Source organism: Fusarium oxysporum, chromosome 1, assembly GCF_000149955.1.
Source record: "Fusarium oxysporum f. sp. lycopersici 4287 chromosome 1, whole genome shotgun sequence".
NCBI classification, from domain to species: Eukaryota; Fungi; Ascomycota; class Sordariomycetes; order Hypocreales; family Nectriaceae; genus Fusarium; species Fusarium oxysporum.
This window is the reverse complement of record NC_030986.1, coordinates 2,561,019-2,578,511: the sequence shown is the minus strand read 5'-3', so window position 1 is coordinate 2,578,511 and position 17,493 is coordinate 2,561,019. Positions and strand designations below refer to the sequence as shown.

The 17,493-nt window shown below is 47.8% G+C and overlaps 6 protein-coding genes across 7 annotated transcripts; 1 reads left to right on the top strand and 5 right to left on the bottom strand.

The window, feature by feature from the left end:
• Positions 1-543: 543 nt before the first annotated feature.
• On the bottom strand, positions 544-1,368 carry FOXG_00305 (uncharacterized protein; the record flags this gene model as incomplete). Its single annotated transcript, XM_018376561.1, has 3 exons — positions 544-1,153; positions 1,211-1,271; positions 1,341-1,368. 3 exons carry the CDS (start codon positions 1,366-1,368, stop codon positions 544-546), a joined length of 699 nt encoding a protein of 232 aa, XP_018232153.1.
• Positions 1,369-1,892: 524 nt separating this feature from the next.
• Positions 1,893-3,176, bottom strand: FOXG_00304 (uncharacterized protein; the record flags this gene model as incomplete). The annotated part of the gene is made up of 1 exon (XM_018376560.1): positions 1,893-3,176. One exon carries the CDS (start codon positions 3,174-3,176, stop codon positions 1,893-1,895), a length of 1,284 nt encoding a protein of 427 aa, XP_018232152.1.
• Positions 3,177-3,240: 64 nt separating this feature from the next.
• On the bottom strand, positions 3,241-3,444 carry FOXG_17850 (uncharacterized protein; the record flags this gene model as incomplete). Its single annotated transcript, XM_018397853.1, has 1 exon — positions 3,241-3,444. The coding sequence occupies one exon, from the start codon at positions 3,442-3,444 to the stop codon at positions 3,241-3,243; it is 204 nt and encodes a 67-aa protein (XP_018232151.1).
• A 980-nt stretch (positions 3,445-4,424) lies between these two features.
• FOXG_00303 (uncharacterized protein) lies at positions 4,425-6,954 on the bottom strand. Of its 2 annotated transcripts, none has more exons than XM_018376558.1 (2): positions 5,182-6,954; positions 4,425-5,133 (listed from the first exon to the last, which is right to left on the bottom strand). In XM_018376558.1, exon 1 carries the CDS (start codon positions 5,922-5,924, stop codon positions 5,364-5,366), a length of 561 nt encoding a protein of 186 aa, XP_018232149.1. In that variant the 5' UTR covers positions 5,925-6,954; the 3' UTR covers positions 4,425-5,133; positions 5,182-5,363. The 2 variants fall into 2 exon arrangements, with proteins under 2 accessions (XP_018232149.1, XP_018232150.1); XM_018376559.1 differs by having other exon boundaries at positions 4,689-5,133; positions 5,186-6,933.
• A 332-nt stretch (positions 6,955-7,286) lies between these two features.
• On the bottom strand, positions 7,287-8,801 carry FOXG_00302 (uncharacterized protein). The gene is made up of 3 exons (XM_018376557.1): positions 8,625-8,801; positions 7,925-8,482; positions 7,287-7,864 (listed from the first exon to the last, which is right to left on the bottom strand). Exons 2-3 carry the CDS (start codon positions 8,246-8,248, stop codon positions 7,529-7,531), a joined length of 660 nt encoding a protein of 219 aa, XP_018232148.1. The 5' UTR covers positions 8,249-8,482; positions 8,625-8,801; the 3' UTR covers positions 7,287-7,528.
• A 3,101-nt stretch (positions 8,802-11,902) lies between these two features.
• On the top strand, positions 11,903-12,208 carry FOXG_17849 (uncharacterized protein; the record flags this gene model as incomplete). Its single annotated transcript, XM_018397852.1, has 1 exon — positions 11,903-12,208. The coding sequence occupies one exon, from the start codon at positions 11,903-11,905 to the stop codon at positions 12,062-12,064; it is 162 nt and encodes a 53-aa protein (XP_018232147.1). The 3' UTR covers positions 12,065-12,208.
• Between the last annotated feature and the right edge of the window lie 5,285 nt (positions 12,209-17,493).

Genomic DNA, 17,493 nt, shown 5'->3' with positions numbered 1-17,493 from the left:
GGCTTTAGACAGTGGTGCCACCTGGCACCAGGTCTGTCAAAGAAGCGCCTTGCGTGCTAACACTTCAAACTTCGATGTTCTCGGGATGCTTTATTAGCCCAGAAGTAGGCAGAGAACTGGGCAATTGGGTATAATGCTTCTATTCTAACAAGACGTTACGTCATGAAAAGACATCAAACAGCTAAAATTATGATCCAAACTGAGTGTTCATTATCTCTTTGGTTGTCGTTGACTTACAGCGGGAGTGAGTTACTGTTCATTGAAGCTAATTCTGGATAACATAAGCCACATGGTAAGATATGAATATCTCTGCCCAGAAAGTTCGTGTTCGTTCAAGTCCGAAAGCCGATATGATACGAGTCTCTCTGGGACGGTATGGGTACGCGCAGTGAATTTTTATTATCGATTGTATACGTGTATTCCTGAGAAACTACTTAGGTACTAACTTCCATCGGCTCATTAAAAATCGTCTGTTTGCCGATACTGACCCAACTCCGAGAGCGCCCAATAAACCCAGCCTTGATCCGTTCCAGGTTCTCGACCTTAAATACCAACAGCATGACTGAAAACCTTGGCTGCCAACTGGCTGAGCAGCCTTGACTTGTCGTCCTGGGGAAGCTCCTGAAATACAGCGTAGACACTCTTACCCTTCGCATCGCGGACAGCTCCTAGTCTGTTCCCCGCAACGGCTCCTGCGACAAGACCTGGCACATTGGCTACGATGAACCCTAGAGCGCCGCCGCTGACACCACCCACCATACTCCAGAACTTGCCAGTGGGGTGGTTATCCCTGCCCTCGGCCATGCCCTCCTCGCGCATCATCTCCTCGAATACATCACTAAACTGCGCATCCTCGGTTTGCTCGCGATCCTGAGCAGGGGCTTGGCCTTGGTTGGTGAAGAAGTTCCATGCCCAGGAATAAGGGCTCTGTCGCGGCGCGGCGCCACCCTCAGTTTCCGTCTCAGGAATGTCCTCGAAGGGATCTGAAGGGGTGCTGGTGTTGAAGAGTTTGCGCTGAGCATCATACTCGCGACGGCGTACAGGGTCAGAGAGTGTGTAATAGGCGTCGTTGACGAGCTGGAACTTTCGTGTCCGTTCGGCTCGCTCTGGGGAGTCATTGGAGACGCGGTCAGGGTGCGTCTTTAGGGCAGCGCTGATTACCGGGGTTAGTTGTGTCGCGAGTCGAGACTACAAAGCAAAAGTGACATACCGCTTGTAAGCATCTCGGATTTGCTGAGTGGTTGCAGTATCAGAGACCTCGAGAATGGCATCTACATAAAGTTCTAGTCAGTTTTCACTCTGGCGCATTCACATGTAGTGGGGTCATGATGGCAGCTCACAGTAGTTCGGGGGAGCTCCAGCAGTCATGATGAGTTCATGTAATACAAAGGTCTTTACAAAAGACAATAAAATTAGAGTCGATTCTAACGAGCGAAAGGTCTACAATTTTCCTCGCGAGAATATGCCAAGTCGCAGGTGGTAGGTTGGTATGTAATGCGAGTGTTGTTGAATCAAGGCTATAGACGACTATCCCAGGGCGGAAGTGTCAACGTCATTGTGGCGGTGCCTGCGTCAATGTGGCGATCCAATCAAATCAACTTCTTCAACTTCAATTCGCTTCATGGAACGTTGGGTATCTCAAACTAGAACTCCAACCAATGTCTTCTCAAGGAAGATATCAAATACTCCTAATCATCGCTGTGCTTTTCTTTCGCGACAAACCAGAAACTTTACTCGCTGAGTAACTGCCGTGGAAATTACTCATGAATGAATCATATGCCAATTCTCGACGCCCCCGTATCTTATGCCATGACGCCCAAAACCTAATAGCTTTGTTCCGAACCACCCCATTTTATACACATAACTCCTGAACGGTACATTGATGATATTGATTATTCGACATCCTGCTCCAAGTATCTCTGGGCTCTCGATAACGCATCAGCTGTGATCTTGTTGGCGTCTGCTTGTCGCCCAGCTTTCTGATAATGCGCTGCCAGCACCCACATATCACGGATGACTCGCAGGTTGTTGTTCGCACCGTGCGCTACCTCTCTTTTCGAAATGGCATGCCGTAGGTTCTGTTCGGCCGTGTCCCATTCCTGCCTCGATTCCTGTACTCGAGCCAGCATCTTGCATGCGTATGCGTGAAATCGATCGTTGGATCTGGGTCCTTGTTCGGTTCTGGTAAGATCGAGTAAATTGATGGCTAGCTCCTCAGCCTTCTTCTTGTCACCAACATCCATCTGTGTGAACTCAAGTCGCAATGCTTCGACTCGTAACTGATCCGCATCGGTTGAAGATGAGGTCTGACTCTGTGCTTCAGCCATCCTCTCTAGGGCCTGATACATCGCATCTTGCCGCTTGCCAAGTTCGCTTTCCCTACGGAGGCGTGTTCTCCCATCCCAAATTAGTTGTTCGTAAAGCCAGAGTCGATGGGAATCCGATGTTTCGATATGTTGGCCCAAGAGATTAACATTCCGTAGCCAGGCTTGGCGCAACAGATGACACAAGTATTTCCTTCCCTCATCTGATTGATAATCGCAGTAGCGAAGCTGTTGGAGAATAAGGAGGAGCGGGTGTTGAGCAGGCAGCTGTCGTTTCGCGAGTATTGTAGCATGATCCAAGAAAAGGGCCAAAAGTCGAAGATGGCCTCGGTCCACCATATCGTAGATTGTATCTAGCACATGCCAGATAAGGTCGGGGTGATCATCGCTCAACACAAATTCGAGCACGTAAAACCCTCTTCGTGCAGCCATACCAGCAAGGTCACCCTTTCCGTGGAACCAAAGGTCGAAAACAAGCTCGAAAATGCGGTACATTGTACGACTGTCTCGGATAGGGGGGGAGTTTGGGGTTGCTAGGTATTCTGACATAGGATCTGACATGACAGGAAAGATTTCTAGTTTGGATTGACTCCAGTTGAAGACGCCGCCGAGAACCTGTTCCAAATCAGAGTAGGGGCCAGTATTTGATGGCTGTATCAGAGCCATAGACGTAGTTGGATCATCTTGGTGCTCCTCTGGAGAGGCTGAGGATGAGGATGAGCTTTGTTCGTCAAATGTACTCGTCCCGGAACATTCAGTAGTATCCAGAGGAGTGGAAGCTGCAGAGCCAGGTTGACCTTTCCGATATGTACGTTTTCTTAAGCCCCATTTCTTTAAACGCTTCTTGAACATCTGCTCCCTTTGAAAGACGAATCAGTTTTTGGACCTTGCTGGCACCACATGCGTGGATCCCCACTCACGTTGCTGCGAAACCATATCTGGCCTGAAGGATTGCCATAGTCTCGTTCAGCTTTCGATTTTCCTGAATATATAGCTTCCTGATGACGTTGCGCATACTCTCCCACTCCTCCTCTGTGTGCTCCTTTGTGTAGGTCCTGTCATCTACCGCCGGCGGACAGCCCGGAAGCCGGGGGGCCAAGACTGGCAGAAGAGACGACATGATAACTTATCATGAAGTGGGATATGATATAACAGGGGAGAGCCAGGGGGCCAACAAGCCCAGTGGGAGTTGCTCAGCTTGCACGGCAACAGTGACGATAGTATCGACAATAGTGGTGGTAATAGAAAGCACAACAACCTCCGCATAGAGCCTCACGGTAATGTATCGGCAACGGCATGCCGGACCGTTGACTGTGCATGGCGAACGGGGACTCAACTTGTCAAAGGCGCCTCCTCCGTGGTCTTTAGTCTTTGATGCCCGGCATATGAACCCGTTAAGAAGGGTTCGGCGCCGGTTCAATCTGATTGGATGACTTAGTTCCCTGCATATTGGGCCTGGCCTAGGCTGGTTCCGGCCATGGTCGGGAGTCTATTTTGCGTGTTTTTGGTCTCGAATACAGTGGATTTTCTGCTTGTTCCTGGTGCGAGCTGCAGAAATGGTGTCAAAGTTGACAGCCTCACCAGCGATCATGTTAAATCCGTCCAGCCTCCTTTTCCGATTGAGGAGAATATGTAACATGTAGATTTCCTGACACGCAGAGACCCACAGAACCATGCCCCGGCATTTACTATAACGCAAGTTTTGCAGCTATTGTTGTGTGAATGACAATGGTGATGACCTCATTGGTATACGCCCCGAAAACTGTCGGACCGCCGCGATATTGGCTATTGGTGCCAATGCAACCGTGCTCAAGCCACTGTAGACGATACCAAGGTCATTCTGCCGTTTGGTGTCAAAACAAGCTCGTTATCATTTAATGGTGGCGTATTAGGCGAATTCGAGTTTTGGAGATTTGTGACTGTCGTGGTTATTCGTGTATGTACTGCAAAGAAACCTGCATCTTGGAGATGAGCCTAGTGAAGTTGGCGAAGAGACGTCATCGTTTAAGTGGTCAACTGAAGCTACTACTGCACGTTTTGATGAGCTTAAATCCACTTCTTCGATGATAGATATCGATAAGTCCGAGCGCACCGTAAATTTAATCCAATTGAAGTCAAGCGCTTCAACAGGGGTGAAGTCCCAGCTCGGTGACCTTACCGAAAGCCAATGCCAGCTAGCTTCGCTGGCCATCGAAGTTTGTCCTTGTTCTTCAAGGGTCCTCTTCTAGAAAATATCCAGGGATCGAAATTCAACGAGAGTTCTCTGGCTATTATGCATTGAATGCCTCAGAAGTGTGAGCAGAAGATGTTTCATTTCAAAGAGCAAATGCCAGCATGTTTCATGCGTAGAAACTCTACTGCATGGTCCCAGCAGCGTCTTGCGCCTTAACTCTTATTGGCAATTCATGAAGCAATCCATGCAAAAAGATAGTGCATTTGTAGCTCAGCCAATCATATTTGCTATGAACTCCCGATCAGGATGTGGGAGAACATCTACCGAGGGGAAACGAGACAAACTTGTTTTGTATGTCCTCTCAAAACTTCCACAATAGGGACAGTCCCTTCTCGAAAACGCCATACACTCAGACAATTCCCATAATTGAACCGCTAGTCTGTGCATCCGTATGCCGGGCGCCACCATCAACCACTACCGAATACCAAGCTTTTCGCTCGGAACTTGCCAGAGGCTCTTTTAACTCATGGCAGCCTTGACGCCAATGCAGGGCGCGCGTACTGGGACCACAAGAGGTTAGGGATGCCTCACATCACTGCATAGCCCGGCCGAGAACGCGTCTGTAGGTGCGGATATCTGCCGTCATTAGTTGATGTGTTGTTCCGCACACATACACACACATACACACACAAATCGAAGCACCCAAGATGGCAGTGCTCCAGATAGTGTCAACACAACGACTGGTCCCTTGAATCCAGACTCAAATAGCCCAAATGATCGGCATTTAACGTCGTTACAACGGGCGCAAGTCCAACGCTTGAGTCGTAATATCCTGGTGATGATCCTGTGGCGCTGGGAAATTCCGTTTATGATGCTTCATATCTCCATAGGAGACTTGCGCCTTCGATCAGGAAAGGAAGGTGCTCTCGTCTTGGCTTTTCTAGTAGCTCTCTCATCAGTATTGAATGTACAGCTTTCAGGAATCGTCTTTTGAATCGTCTCCAATCATCGTTCGTCGGCTTGCGGTTCAGCTCCACGTCGTCATCCTCACCATCTAACACAGACTTTTCTATGTCAGGCTCGTCCTCTTCCACCTCTTCTTCAAAGTGAAGAGGATAATATAGTATCTCGTTCCGACGAAAATGCCAAGCAGTCCGTGACTGGTCATCTTCTTGGGACTTCACAAAGCTGCTGGATAAAAGCTGCAGCTCAAGTTGTGACTCCGCTCTGTGGGGATTTGAGATGACACACTTGAATTCCTCATGAACAACAAATAAAACTTTCCCTAATTTGGAGAACCTTGCGAGCTTTTTCACAAGCGTTTTCATATTGTTTTTGGATACTTTGCCGCTTAGTATGGGGTGGTAGATACCAGTGCTGAATCCATAGGATGTCCCAAATGCCACTTGGCGCAGGTCTCTCTTCATGAAGTCCACCTCTGCGAGAGAAATGAAGAGTCCTCAATAGCCTTTTGATCAAGAGGTAAGGCTGAAGCAGAATTATATCTCGGCTTGGGTCGATGTACTTGATTGTGTCGGAGAGTGTTAGTGGCCGGTAGCGACGAAGCACGAAGGCACGGGACTCTCTGCATACGGCTGCCAGTACAGGGGGCGCATCATGCGAGCTGCTGGAGAACATGAGCCCTGTAGAGGCCGGGGTCTTGAGCGTTGAAAATGGCGTGTCAAGAATCTCGTATACTCGAGGCTCTGGTAGGGCGTATGCCCAGACCATAGACCGAATCTCGGCTGGTAAGTTGTTGAAAGCAACAAAGCCCATGGCGGATTATATTCTCCACTGTAGGACAGTACAGACAGTTTTCTCGTTTTGAACCCCGCAGGCTTCAAGAAATTGAGTTGCTTGTGCGTTGTAGGCGTGCGAGTGACGAGCGTTCTCATAATGCTAGAGTAGAGTTGCAGCTGGTGCCGCACTTTAATCACCCCATAATCTATAGCGGCGCTTTTCTATAAGCTTCATGTGGCTCGAATCTTCCGGCCCGGTTGATGTGTGGCATAACGTAAACCACAGTGGCAGATCATGAAGCTTAAAGGGTCGTTTTTGCACGAATCGCGGGGTTCCATCCCGTGTCCGCACGCGAATCAGTTGATGATGACGGACAATACAGGAAGTAATCATGGCGACGAATCTTATGATGTTTATTCCCACGAATTTCCGATCATCGGTATGATGCCCATCGAATTCTCATCATGACATGATGTGGACTTGGCAGCCGGTATGTCTTCATCATGGCCACAGTGGTTGATATCATCAAGCCCGACAACAAAGAGCTCGACACTGTCTAGCGAGCATGTGCGCGCCATTCAAAGAAGTTATGTACATACCACCCGGGTCATACAGAATCAAGAGAAGGTATCATGATCACACGTCAATATATCGATATGGCACACATCATGATCACCCTGTACACTTCACCCTTTGCGTTCTGTTACCCTACAGCTGATCCGCCCGGAGATCGGAACGATTTTTAACCGAGTAAGATACGCACGGACCATGCTCAGATTCAGCGGCTTAAAATCTCGAACGCGTCGTCGAAGCAGAGCTTTTCTTTTCTTCTTTTCTTCTTCGTGCGGCTGGCATAACATGAAATTTTTATACCCGTGTTGCTCGAATCCTTGTTTCCGTGGATGTAATCGCAGCGTCAGTTATGCCCCAGATCAATCATAATTGCAGGCCCGCCCTACCATCGTCTGGTTTTGGTGTTTTCACACATCTTAGTCGTGGTTGGGAGGCAGGACATATCAAAATTTCTATCCCGTGACATGTATGTGTAAGACTTACGTCAGTATCCCGTTCGATCATGGAAGTTGGAGAGAACAGAATCAACAATTGCAGAACTGTACAATGGGGGAGTTAAAACTGTGTCTATCTGACTGGGCGGTCTTATTTGATCGCCTTTTGCTCCTAAACTCCTATTACCTGTTCCCTGTCGAGGCTATGTTTTAATGCATGCTAAGGCACAAAGAAAATGCGCCGATATTCCATTGCGAACCACAGGACTCCTACTAGAGAAACCTTACTCGTCCTCTCCCACCTTCTGAAGCTTGCCCATCTCTCGCTTGGCTCCAGCTTCTCCAATGAGTCTCACTCTGTCGAGACGAACAGTCTCTCCATCACCCTCACCCTGCTGAACGTAGATCACAAGACTCGATGTCTTCTGGAATTTCACATATCGCAAGCTCAGGCTCACTGTTCCCTCCTCGTTCCAATCCTCGGGAGAAATCTCGATAGCCTGTGTTGGTTCGGTATCGTCGGCTTCGTTGAAGTCGAGGTTATGAGTGCGGTTGATATACAGGTGAATGTTGCCGGGCCTCATCACGTCTTCGTCGTCCTTGGGAGGGAGGGAAGTGAGCTGTTATACGCAGTCAGTCAGTGTCGGACTTGGTGCAACGTGAAGGGCCAATAAACTGACCTGGAGAGTGTGGAGTTTGACAATGGACTGGAAAGGGATGTACAAAAGCAGCTGGTCATCTGCACCGCTCTGCACGTAGTCCTTGGAGGTTCCCTTGCTGTTACCGAGACCGCTTGGCTTGGAACCATCGAAGAGAACTCGAACAGTCCCGGCGTTCTCATCCGCGTTGAGAACCTCCAGATCACGGAGTTCTATTTGGTCGGTGATGTCGTTGTAGCCTCGTGGAGCTTCCATACCCTTCCAGCTGGGACCACCGCTGGCCGAGCCAGCGTTTTCTCTGGCGGTCTTCTCATTGAGCGAAGCAGCCAAGGCAGGTATTTTCATGAGCGTATCCCTAAGTTTCTGAGGATCGGCCCCCTGGACCTGGTCGACCTGCTTTCCATCTGCAAAAACGATGAAGGTTGGCAGGTCTGTAATTTTGTATTCTTGCGAGAGCTCTGGTTGGTTGTCGCTGTTAACCTTGACCCAACGTGATGAGATTCGGCTGCGCTACGTCTTTGGCGAATCTTTCGTAGATAGGAGCGATCTGGTTGGAAGAGTCAGACCAATCGGCGTAAACTTGAAAGAATCATTCGTTAGCTTTTATCATCATCATTTGTGAGAAGGGAATGATAGGTCGCATCGCAGGATAAGTTGACTGGGATGGCGGGGTATCTCTAGAACTACCGCAAGGATCGTAAATTTGATAGGATATACTTACAGTCAGCGATGACTATGCGTGACGACTTGAGGACCGAGTCGAAGTGACGCTTCGAGTCTATAGTGACGACTGAGTTCTGCGACATGATGGATGGCTTGTGATGGTTAAGGTTGACGAGGTATGACGGTGTGGTAGAGACAATCAGCCAGGAACCGAAACGCTGAGCCCCAGGGCTCCAATAGAAAGCGAGTTGGAGGGGTCATTACTATACCGGGGCTGGCGTCATTCGGCCAATGGCGGATAAGTAGCGGCTTCCAAAGCCACCGACCCTGTATTAAGGTACCTATGCAGACCTACCTTACCTACTTTGGGACCTTAGTCAAACCTACCGATAACTACATCGCCCTTGAGTGACTTTAGAGATCGTGACAGAAAAAATGCTACGAGGTTAAGCCGTAATGCTTTCAATGGCCATCATAACCTGCTGTTATGATCGTGTAGTTCCGTCTGGGTATATATATAAACCCTAAAAGCGTTTCATTCTCCAATAGCTACGCCTTCCATTGTCCTAGGAAGAAAATCTAGACAGAACTGCCGGCTTAAATCTGCCAATCGTCAAACCCCCTGTCAGGTCTATAAGACTTCTCTAATCTACCTATCTTATGTCTCATTCTGTTCAGCCTGTTGAATAAGCCTGTGCTGTCTTGATGGCATTCCATTGTCATTAAATTCGAGGTTCCTCCTTAACCTGCTCGGGTGTTCTGAGGCGGCCAAACATGCAGCCCTCGTTTCCAGGTGCCAAAGACTGCTCCATGACGACCACGCGGGATGTTGGCCCTTTGTGTTGTTACTGACCAACGCTTCCCGGAAAAGGCCACGTGCGATCGCTTCTGCAATTCGGTACGCGTGGACAATGGCATCTGCGAGCGGCAGATCGCCGTTGAGGTCGAGGTTGACGTTTTATCACAGAACAGTAAGATGAGTGAACGGAGGAATTCGTCAACGACAGCTGATGGGTCAACATCTCGGACCCCAAGATCTACTTTCGGCTATTAACGAAGGACAATAAATGGACGAAGTCAGCCAAGGCCGTCATAGTCGTACCGCCTTCTCCGAGCTGTTGAATCTTTCTGATGCTTTCTTCTCCCACTGCTTCAGCGTGACCTTCCAAGTTCGACGGGCTCAGCGCAGCTTCTTCTGCCCCCAAGGCCACAGCAAGGTTCTAGGGAAGTCCAAACTCGCCATCGAAGGCAATTGCTGTCATAGACTCGGTTTCCGTCGAAGTATTTGCTTCACTTTCTGGCGCTAATATTTTGATGACAGTTGAAGGGTCACTCTCAGACAGCTCCGAAGATCCAGGAGAGCCTTGTTTCTCCAAATCTTCAACGATACCCTTTGGTAGCTCGTAACAGTATCGCGAGATTGATCTATTGAATCTCCCGGACACAACATCGTTCGCTGACCATGAATTCCGAGTAAACCGTACACTTCTTAAAATGGTACCTTATAGAAGAGAGATGTTTCAAGTCGCAGAGGCTGTTCTTTTTGTTCTTGACGGTGAAGTATTTGATATTCTTACTTTCGTCTTTGATCAACTTTACAGTAAATGCAGAGTCTCTGGTTTTAATGTCTGCGCGGATTCCGTCGTTGAAAGTTTGAACAATGTTGCACGTGAAGTGTTTTTCAAATAGTATCCATCGAGGACCTCAGCGTTGTACTCTCGAAACATTTGCCGATGATGAGAGCGACGTCTTGTTGTTAATGAGGATTAGCAGATGGCACTCGTGTCAGTGACGGGTGACCCTTACATGTTAGTGGTTCTCATATCAATGTTAACATTCGTGTCACCGGATGCATCCTGAGATACCTCAGTATCCAGGGTATTAAAGGGAAAAATGGATCCCTTGGAGGTCCTGTTCTCCTGCTGGACTTAGGTGATCAGTGACTTTGGTCATCTGGGCTTGCTTGTGTTGTAGGTCAGCCCAGAGCAGCTGAACGCTCAATCCTGTTCTTGTTGCTCAGCCATGTCCAAGTAGTGAAGGTTACCCTGGCAAAAATAAAGTAAAGGGTATAGTCGGGGGATCATATGTTTGATAGATGGGATGAGCCAGCGGAGGTAGGAATTTCGTCCTCGAAGGTATACATGAACAACGAAAACAGATGATGGGGTCGGTAGATAATCAGGCCTAATAATAGCTGGTATGATCTAGTGGAAACAAGGAATTTCGTCGTCGAGTGGTATGCTTGAATAACGGAGGAGATGAAGAAGGATTAAAAGAATAAAAGAAGAAGTCTGAGATGGTATGCCCTTGATAATGGATATGGATGGGAAGTCGTCCGAAAGCCCTCTGAATCACCGACTCGTCAGAGAATAAGGACCTACACCAAGCCCTCAAATCATACCCCAGGTTTCTCTTAGTTTACTATCTCATAACTAATACAAAGACGCAATAGGCTGAGCTGAGCCCTATATCTACATGTATGATCTGTTCATGTATAGCACAAGAAAAAGAGGCGGTGAGGGTTTATAGATAGTATCTTGGGGGATTAAACAGGTTACTGCCAGATATCCATGAAAAGGTAGGCTATTTTCTGGAGTATCTGAATTATTTTAGTGTATTTAACTTGAAAATTCAAGTACACAAACTCTTGTATATTACCCAATAGATGCCATTACCCTACCCTATATGAGAGCTAACGGCCAAGATTCACATACTTACGTTGATACTTAATGTAACTACTGTAACATCTATAGTATCTCGATCATCCCATGGAAGGCTTCCACTAAATACGGCCGAAATGTAAAATGTAAAATGCTAATCTTCGTTTTATTTTTCCCAGTTTCATCTGCGGACACAATTATTGAACACTGTTTACACCACCACATATGTCATACAACATTAAAAATGAAATTCAACAGGAAGTAAAATACCAATAGCTAGTGTGTAGTAAACATACAAAGTAAAGTTGCCCTGTCTTATTGAGTAACCCTGGATTGATGTTCAATGGCTTGTGGGAATTATACAGGCGATTTCTGAAAGTTTGGTCAACCTGAAGAGAAACTGGTGATACTCCTCATAGTTCCAAACATGCACTATGCTCCCGACACCATAGATACGAACCTCCATTGGAAAGGGTAATCTTGTGGCTCTCATAATGATCCGTAGTGCAATTACTCAGTGAGTGAAATGCTTCGTCCGAATCAAGAACAGTGAGACAAGACCGTCCCGTCCACAATGGAGTTGATGGGACCAATGCTGAAGTTCCTAGTCCCACCCAGTAGAAGGACCAGAAAAAGTATCAGCGCGCAAGAGCAGCAAAACAAGGAACAAAAGTAAATGCAGTTCTTGCAGAGCCAAGCCAGCGGTGCCGACGTCAAACTTGACAGTCAACAACAAATCTTGCAATGTCTCAAGCTGTGGCGCTCCGGGTTCCTGCGGCAGCGAGGATACTGCAATATTAGAGTGTCTAGGCCGTCATCGTTCTTGCGACAACAATGAGAGACAACAAGGATGCATCATGTATGCATATGCGAGGCATTGCATACTCTCAAGAAACTGTTGGTCGAGAGACGAGGCTCTTACAGTAGCGTACGTGCATGTTTTTCTGTGCTTTTGTTGAGTTTTTCGTGCCGTTGCCACTCCCGTCTCGCGTGGCCGGACCAGATCCGCGTGGTTAACGGTGGAACGGATTGGTACTATTATGGGGGCCTGTGGAGTGGAGATTATCGGGGCTTGACGTGAGGGAGAAAGATGGAGCTCAGTCGCTATTTCTTCCTGCCCTTCACCTTTCTGGAAGCATGCATGAGGCAAGGGATAAGATGAAGGATTTTCTTCCGCGCATATACAGGAGGATAAGAGGGATTTGCTGAGACTCGGGTGAGCCGCGTATCAGAGCAAAACTGGAGAAGTCTGGATTTTGTCTTGCTCTAAAGGACTTTCTCTTGCATGTTTTCGAGCCAACCTCCTAAATCTGCATCTCGCCCCTACAATCTGGGACTGTAAGATTACCTGTCTGATATAACGCCGCATAGGCACATGTGTAGATGCAGCTGCCGGAAGTGGGTTGCATTGCTGTATCGATCGGATCCTGGGCTCCCATCAATCTGGCATTTCCCTTCTGTCGGGCCTGTCACTGCTCTGCCAAAAACTGTCCATTATAAGATTCAGTACACGGCTCTGCTTTGGACAGGCATGCTTTGACTAGTTAATTGGATAGCTAGCACTAATCCAAGGAATACTTTGGGAACTGACAAAGTGAAGCCACACAAGCGCATGTCACACAAAGATGGTTCGTAGTTAAGTGACACTCCCGCAGTTGCCCTGGGTCGCTGATGAAGTGGTTCCATCAAAGTGACCACAGACCTGATACATAACAATATGAAGTGAGATATTCAGCCAAGTCAAGTGTCACTACCCAATGAGTTCTCATCTATGCACTTGTGGAATGTCTTGGATTTTCAGATTGCTGCTCCAGCTGTTCCGTAATATGAAGACCAAAAAGCGCCAATATCGTGAATAGTCAGTCATGAGGTATAGTTTGTGCATGCTGTCGATGTTTTGTTTTAGTCTGGTCAATTGCATGAAGAACGTAGGAAGGAAAGCATTACCTGATCAGGCCTCTCCCTATTAAACAACACATTGAAGGGGTTTCGGCCCAGTACGTTCAGAATCTTGTTTGCCCATCGTGCGCCTGAACCTGTCGCTTCTAAGTCTTACAACAGACAGTGGCAAGGCTTCAAGAGGTCTGACAAGACGAACACAGCTGACGAATAGGTTGAGTAGGACAGAAATCCAGTACCAGCAAGGGAACAACAGAACATACGAAAACCGACTATCATGAAATTTAAGTTCAACCAGACACATTATCTGAGGTAAGGGCTAGCACAAGGGATTATGAAGGGAGCGTGAATAAGTTGGATGCTGTGCACAAAACTCCTTTTTTTGCCTCTCGTGGCCGAGCCAGCTAGCCACTTTGCCACTGACTTCTGTGAAACCTAAAAAGTTTGAGTGAGACACTATGCATCTTTCTTAAGAAGCAGGCTTGTTACTTGTCGCTTGCATTCGTGAGCGATTCAGACTTGTATGACCCAAAAAGCAAGGGGTAGTCTTGCCAACAAGACCGGATGTCATTGGCGGGGTAAGCACGACTCGGGCCCGGTCATTGAGGTCTTTTGATTGACGGAGACGAGTCCTGAAAAAGCCTAGCAGAGACACCAACCAAGGCAGAGGAAGTGAGATCTGATGGGAGATCTGTCATAACAGACGTAAAAAGAATATACGGGGTTCTCTTACAAAAGGTCGAGAGCCTGCTAGGACATTTGTGTAATCGTCGTTCCCGTGCCAGAGAGTCATGGTGAGCTTCTGACTTTCTATAACGATACATAGCCTCTGATTGGTCAGGCAACCGTGAGCCTCATATTGCACATACCCGGGGTTATGCTTACGAAAGCTAGTATCAAGTGATTTTCACACATTTAACTCGGGATATCTGCCGCAATTCATTACGTCGACAGCTGCAAAAAGCTTCTTTGTCTGATGCAGCAACTGTTGACAAGGATACAAGAAGCTAGGAACGAGCAGTTCTTACTCGAGGATAAGGTGCACGGCCTAACAACCATGACAAGCGGGGAAGTCCCATGCACTCCGCCACCACAAAGGGCCAATGAGCAGTGATGAGAGAGACAAAAGAAGCAATATGGACCCCACCCTTCTAGGGTCCCTGTGAACAAAGAGACAAGGGCTCGCCATCGTTTTTGAAGTTGAACTTGACTCCATTAGAGTGTACAAGTGACGGAAGGTCCGCGATGATTGCCAGGAATGTGGTATTTGACTCTTTGTATGCAGAAACTGTTTGGTCTTACCTTCATATCTGCCTTGTGCTTCGAACAAACTTGAGCATTGTGTTGCAACCAGGAGCCCTTATAGAGAACCAAATGATGGGAAACTCCGCTTGTCCGCAAATGGCTCGTCGAAAGCTCACCTAGTTGTTCTCATGAGTGAGCATATATTACACCGCTGTAAGTTAGATATTTCGTCTGCTTAGGACTGTTAAGAAGAAGAAAAAGGTTTAGGAAGCGGAGCTCATGATATGCTGAAGCGTCTACCCTAGCTCTGACCCTGGCTTTCCGCCAGATCCTGATGCTCGTCTGAGACACGGACCGTACGTCTGCCTGTGCGTAAGTCTTGGCCTCGGCAAACTCGTAGGACAGAAGACGAAAGAGTAGCACTCATGGCTACGTGTAACTGGGAGTCAAAGCAATGAGCCCATACATGAGGCTACAACTCACCCAAAGGACAACAATGAGTTTCGAATCATCAATTTAAAAGAGTGCTATGAGGTTTATGATGGCATCACCCGAGAATTCAGTGACAACCCTAATCGCAGAGCGTGAGCAAAATTTGCGCCGTATTTCTTATATCCACGCGTAACTGGAAAACCACGACTCCTTGCGGAGTGATGATGGGTCACGGTATATACCCGGCCATGCAAGGAATTTCCGATAGTTCCTTAATCATGATATTTGCCCCAAGCCAAGGGCCTTTCGGGAAGCCACTTTCAGTAACGAAAGTCCCTCGCTCGCAGCGCCGCACTTCTGACGGCATTGTCCAGGATGCAAAAGGGTCCAGCGAGGGGCCTAAATTGGAAACTCCACCTCGACAACAGAGTTCTTGGTCTTCAATACGATAAGAAGCAACTCAACATAGCACGTGCCTGAACTGAATTTACCCTTGACGGAAGTGATCTGCTCTTGCTGATAACCTTCGCGTCTTGGAGCTTCCCACGGTATACAAAGATTCAGCTTGACAGGCAACCGTCTTTTCAGCTGCTTCTGTATCAATAACAAACAAGGCAAATTTGCGAATAATTCCATCTGAGAGACAAAATATGCTAGTGGAGATTTGCCTATGACTAGAAGTAGACATTTTGCCTGCGAAACCGGAATGCTGGCATATTACCTAGCTAGCCGGATTTTTGTCAGAATTGCATGTGAGTAGCGACAACAACGCTAGGAGGTTCACTTCGACGGGAAAAAAAAAGCAAGTCATCCACCGTTGGCCCAGGGTACTGTACCGTATCGTGGGGGAAAACAAACCGCGGTCTGGTCTCTCGGGGAGAGATCAAGGAGCCGCGCTCCTTGCAGCGACTAAAGTGATGGCCCTTGTTAGTTCGCACCGGCAGTGGTATCGCTTTCCCGTAACATATCTTAACATCATCAGAGCGCGATAAACCTGGGTCTTCTAATGGATCAGCACTCTAGATGTGTGGTGACATCAATGGCAGAGCGCATGATTCGTCGTGTATGGAAAGGTACCTAGATGGCGAGCAAGTCAATTGCCGTGTCAAGGCGATCGAGTCGCAGAAGGGCAGGGATGAGAAAGAGCCTTGGGTCAGATATAGGAGACAGGGGTAGGAAACAACATTCTCTTCGAGTATCGTCATTGTTTGCCTATACTCGAACTTGAATTTCCTCTCTTCTCATGAGTAAGTAAAACATCGTAAGGACATCTCCGGAGTATTCGAAACTGGGCAGAGTGTGGCTATCCTGCGGGCACTCGGACAAGCATGTCTCTCGCAAATGTCTCTGCTGCGCGTGTGCCCGTTTCTCTTCTTTGAAGAAAAAGAAACCACAAGCAAGTCTCAATGGATGCATCCAGGCGTTATTGAGGAGTTCAGAACAGGACTAGCCCAAGTTTGCAAGGGTACTGGGGGTGCTGAAGTCGAAGGGAGTTCGTGCCCTAGGGAGAATCTGGAGGGAGTGCAGGGGAGCGGCGTCAGCTATGGGTGTGCTCAACTGCTCCAAGTGGGGCTGACAAGGGCGCTGGTATCCCTATCCCTGCTCCCGCGGCAGCCACAAACGTTTTACCCTCCAACGTCCTATGTACCGTTGGAGCTGGTCATTCCTTACTGAGTGATGCTTAAAGTCTCCCTGAAGCCCAGAGCTGTTTTCTTTGACGGATAATGGTAGAAAAAAGGGTCGTTCCTGTTGTTTTAAATCGCTAAAATTACAGCATACCTGACCTTGGTTATTCATCTCATTTTTTACTGCTTATTTGCATTATCGGCAGTCGTGGTAGGAGAGCTACGGGTCGTCCTTGGTGGTTCTTGCCTCGTGCAACACAAACACAGCCTCAGGTTCCTTCCCTCTCTTCACTCGCTCCGTTACACCTGCTGTGCAACCTTTCTCACACCATACCGAATTGCATTTGTTTCCTCTCACACCTCGCACAAAACCATCTTATTTCCTTTTCATCATTTACAGCTCAATATCAACATTTAGATCGCTTGTTACAAGAACAGGAGCACACTATTTCACTGTTGCGAAGGGCCCAAGGGCTTTACTCTGCCGCAATTCACATTACAGTACAGAGTAACAAGGACGAGGACAGGATAGTACAACATCAAGCTCGACAGAACCAACCCCATTCCGTGCTTGTCGCTCTGGAATCACATCAACTAGAATACAATTGTTCTTCAATCAACAATCCACATCGAACCAACGTCTCGAAGAGCACGAAGCTCTGCGTCGGGATTCTAACTCATTACATCTGCCCTTGTGGCCATGAATCATTCTACTTCCTGCGATTCTCCCTTCGTCACTGCTTGATACAGTCACACCCGACTCAGTCTCGAACATCTAGCGCCATTCAGCTTCAATTCCAGTCTGAACTGTTTTGCCTTGTTCTCACAAAACACCAATTTCCACCGCGAGTGGCTCTGATTCACCCCAAAGGTCACTTCGGCTTACAACTCGCCTCTTCATTTCCTCCACTGATAAGTCTTCACTGCATCAGATCTGGTACGTTGCAACCAAATTTCTTCGTTTCGTGCACCTCTAGCACGAGGTGCGCTCAATACTATCTTTCACTTCGCTAACACGACTCGACCCAGCATCCTGCAGCAACGTCACTACCTCTCACTGACAAAG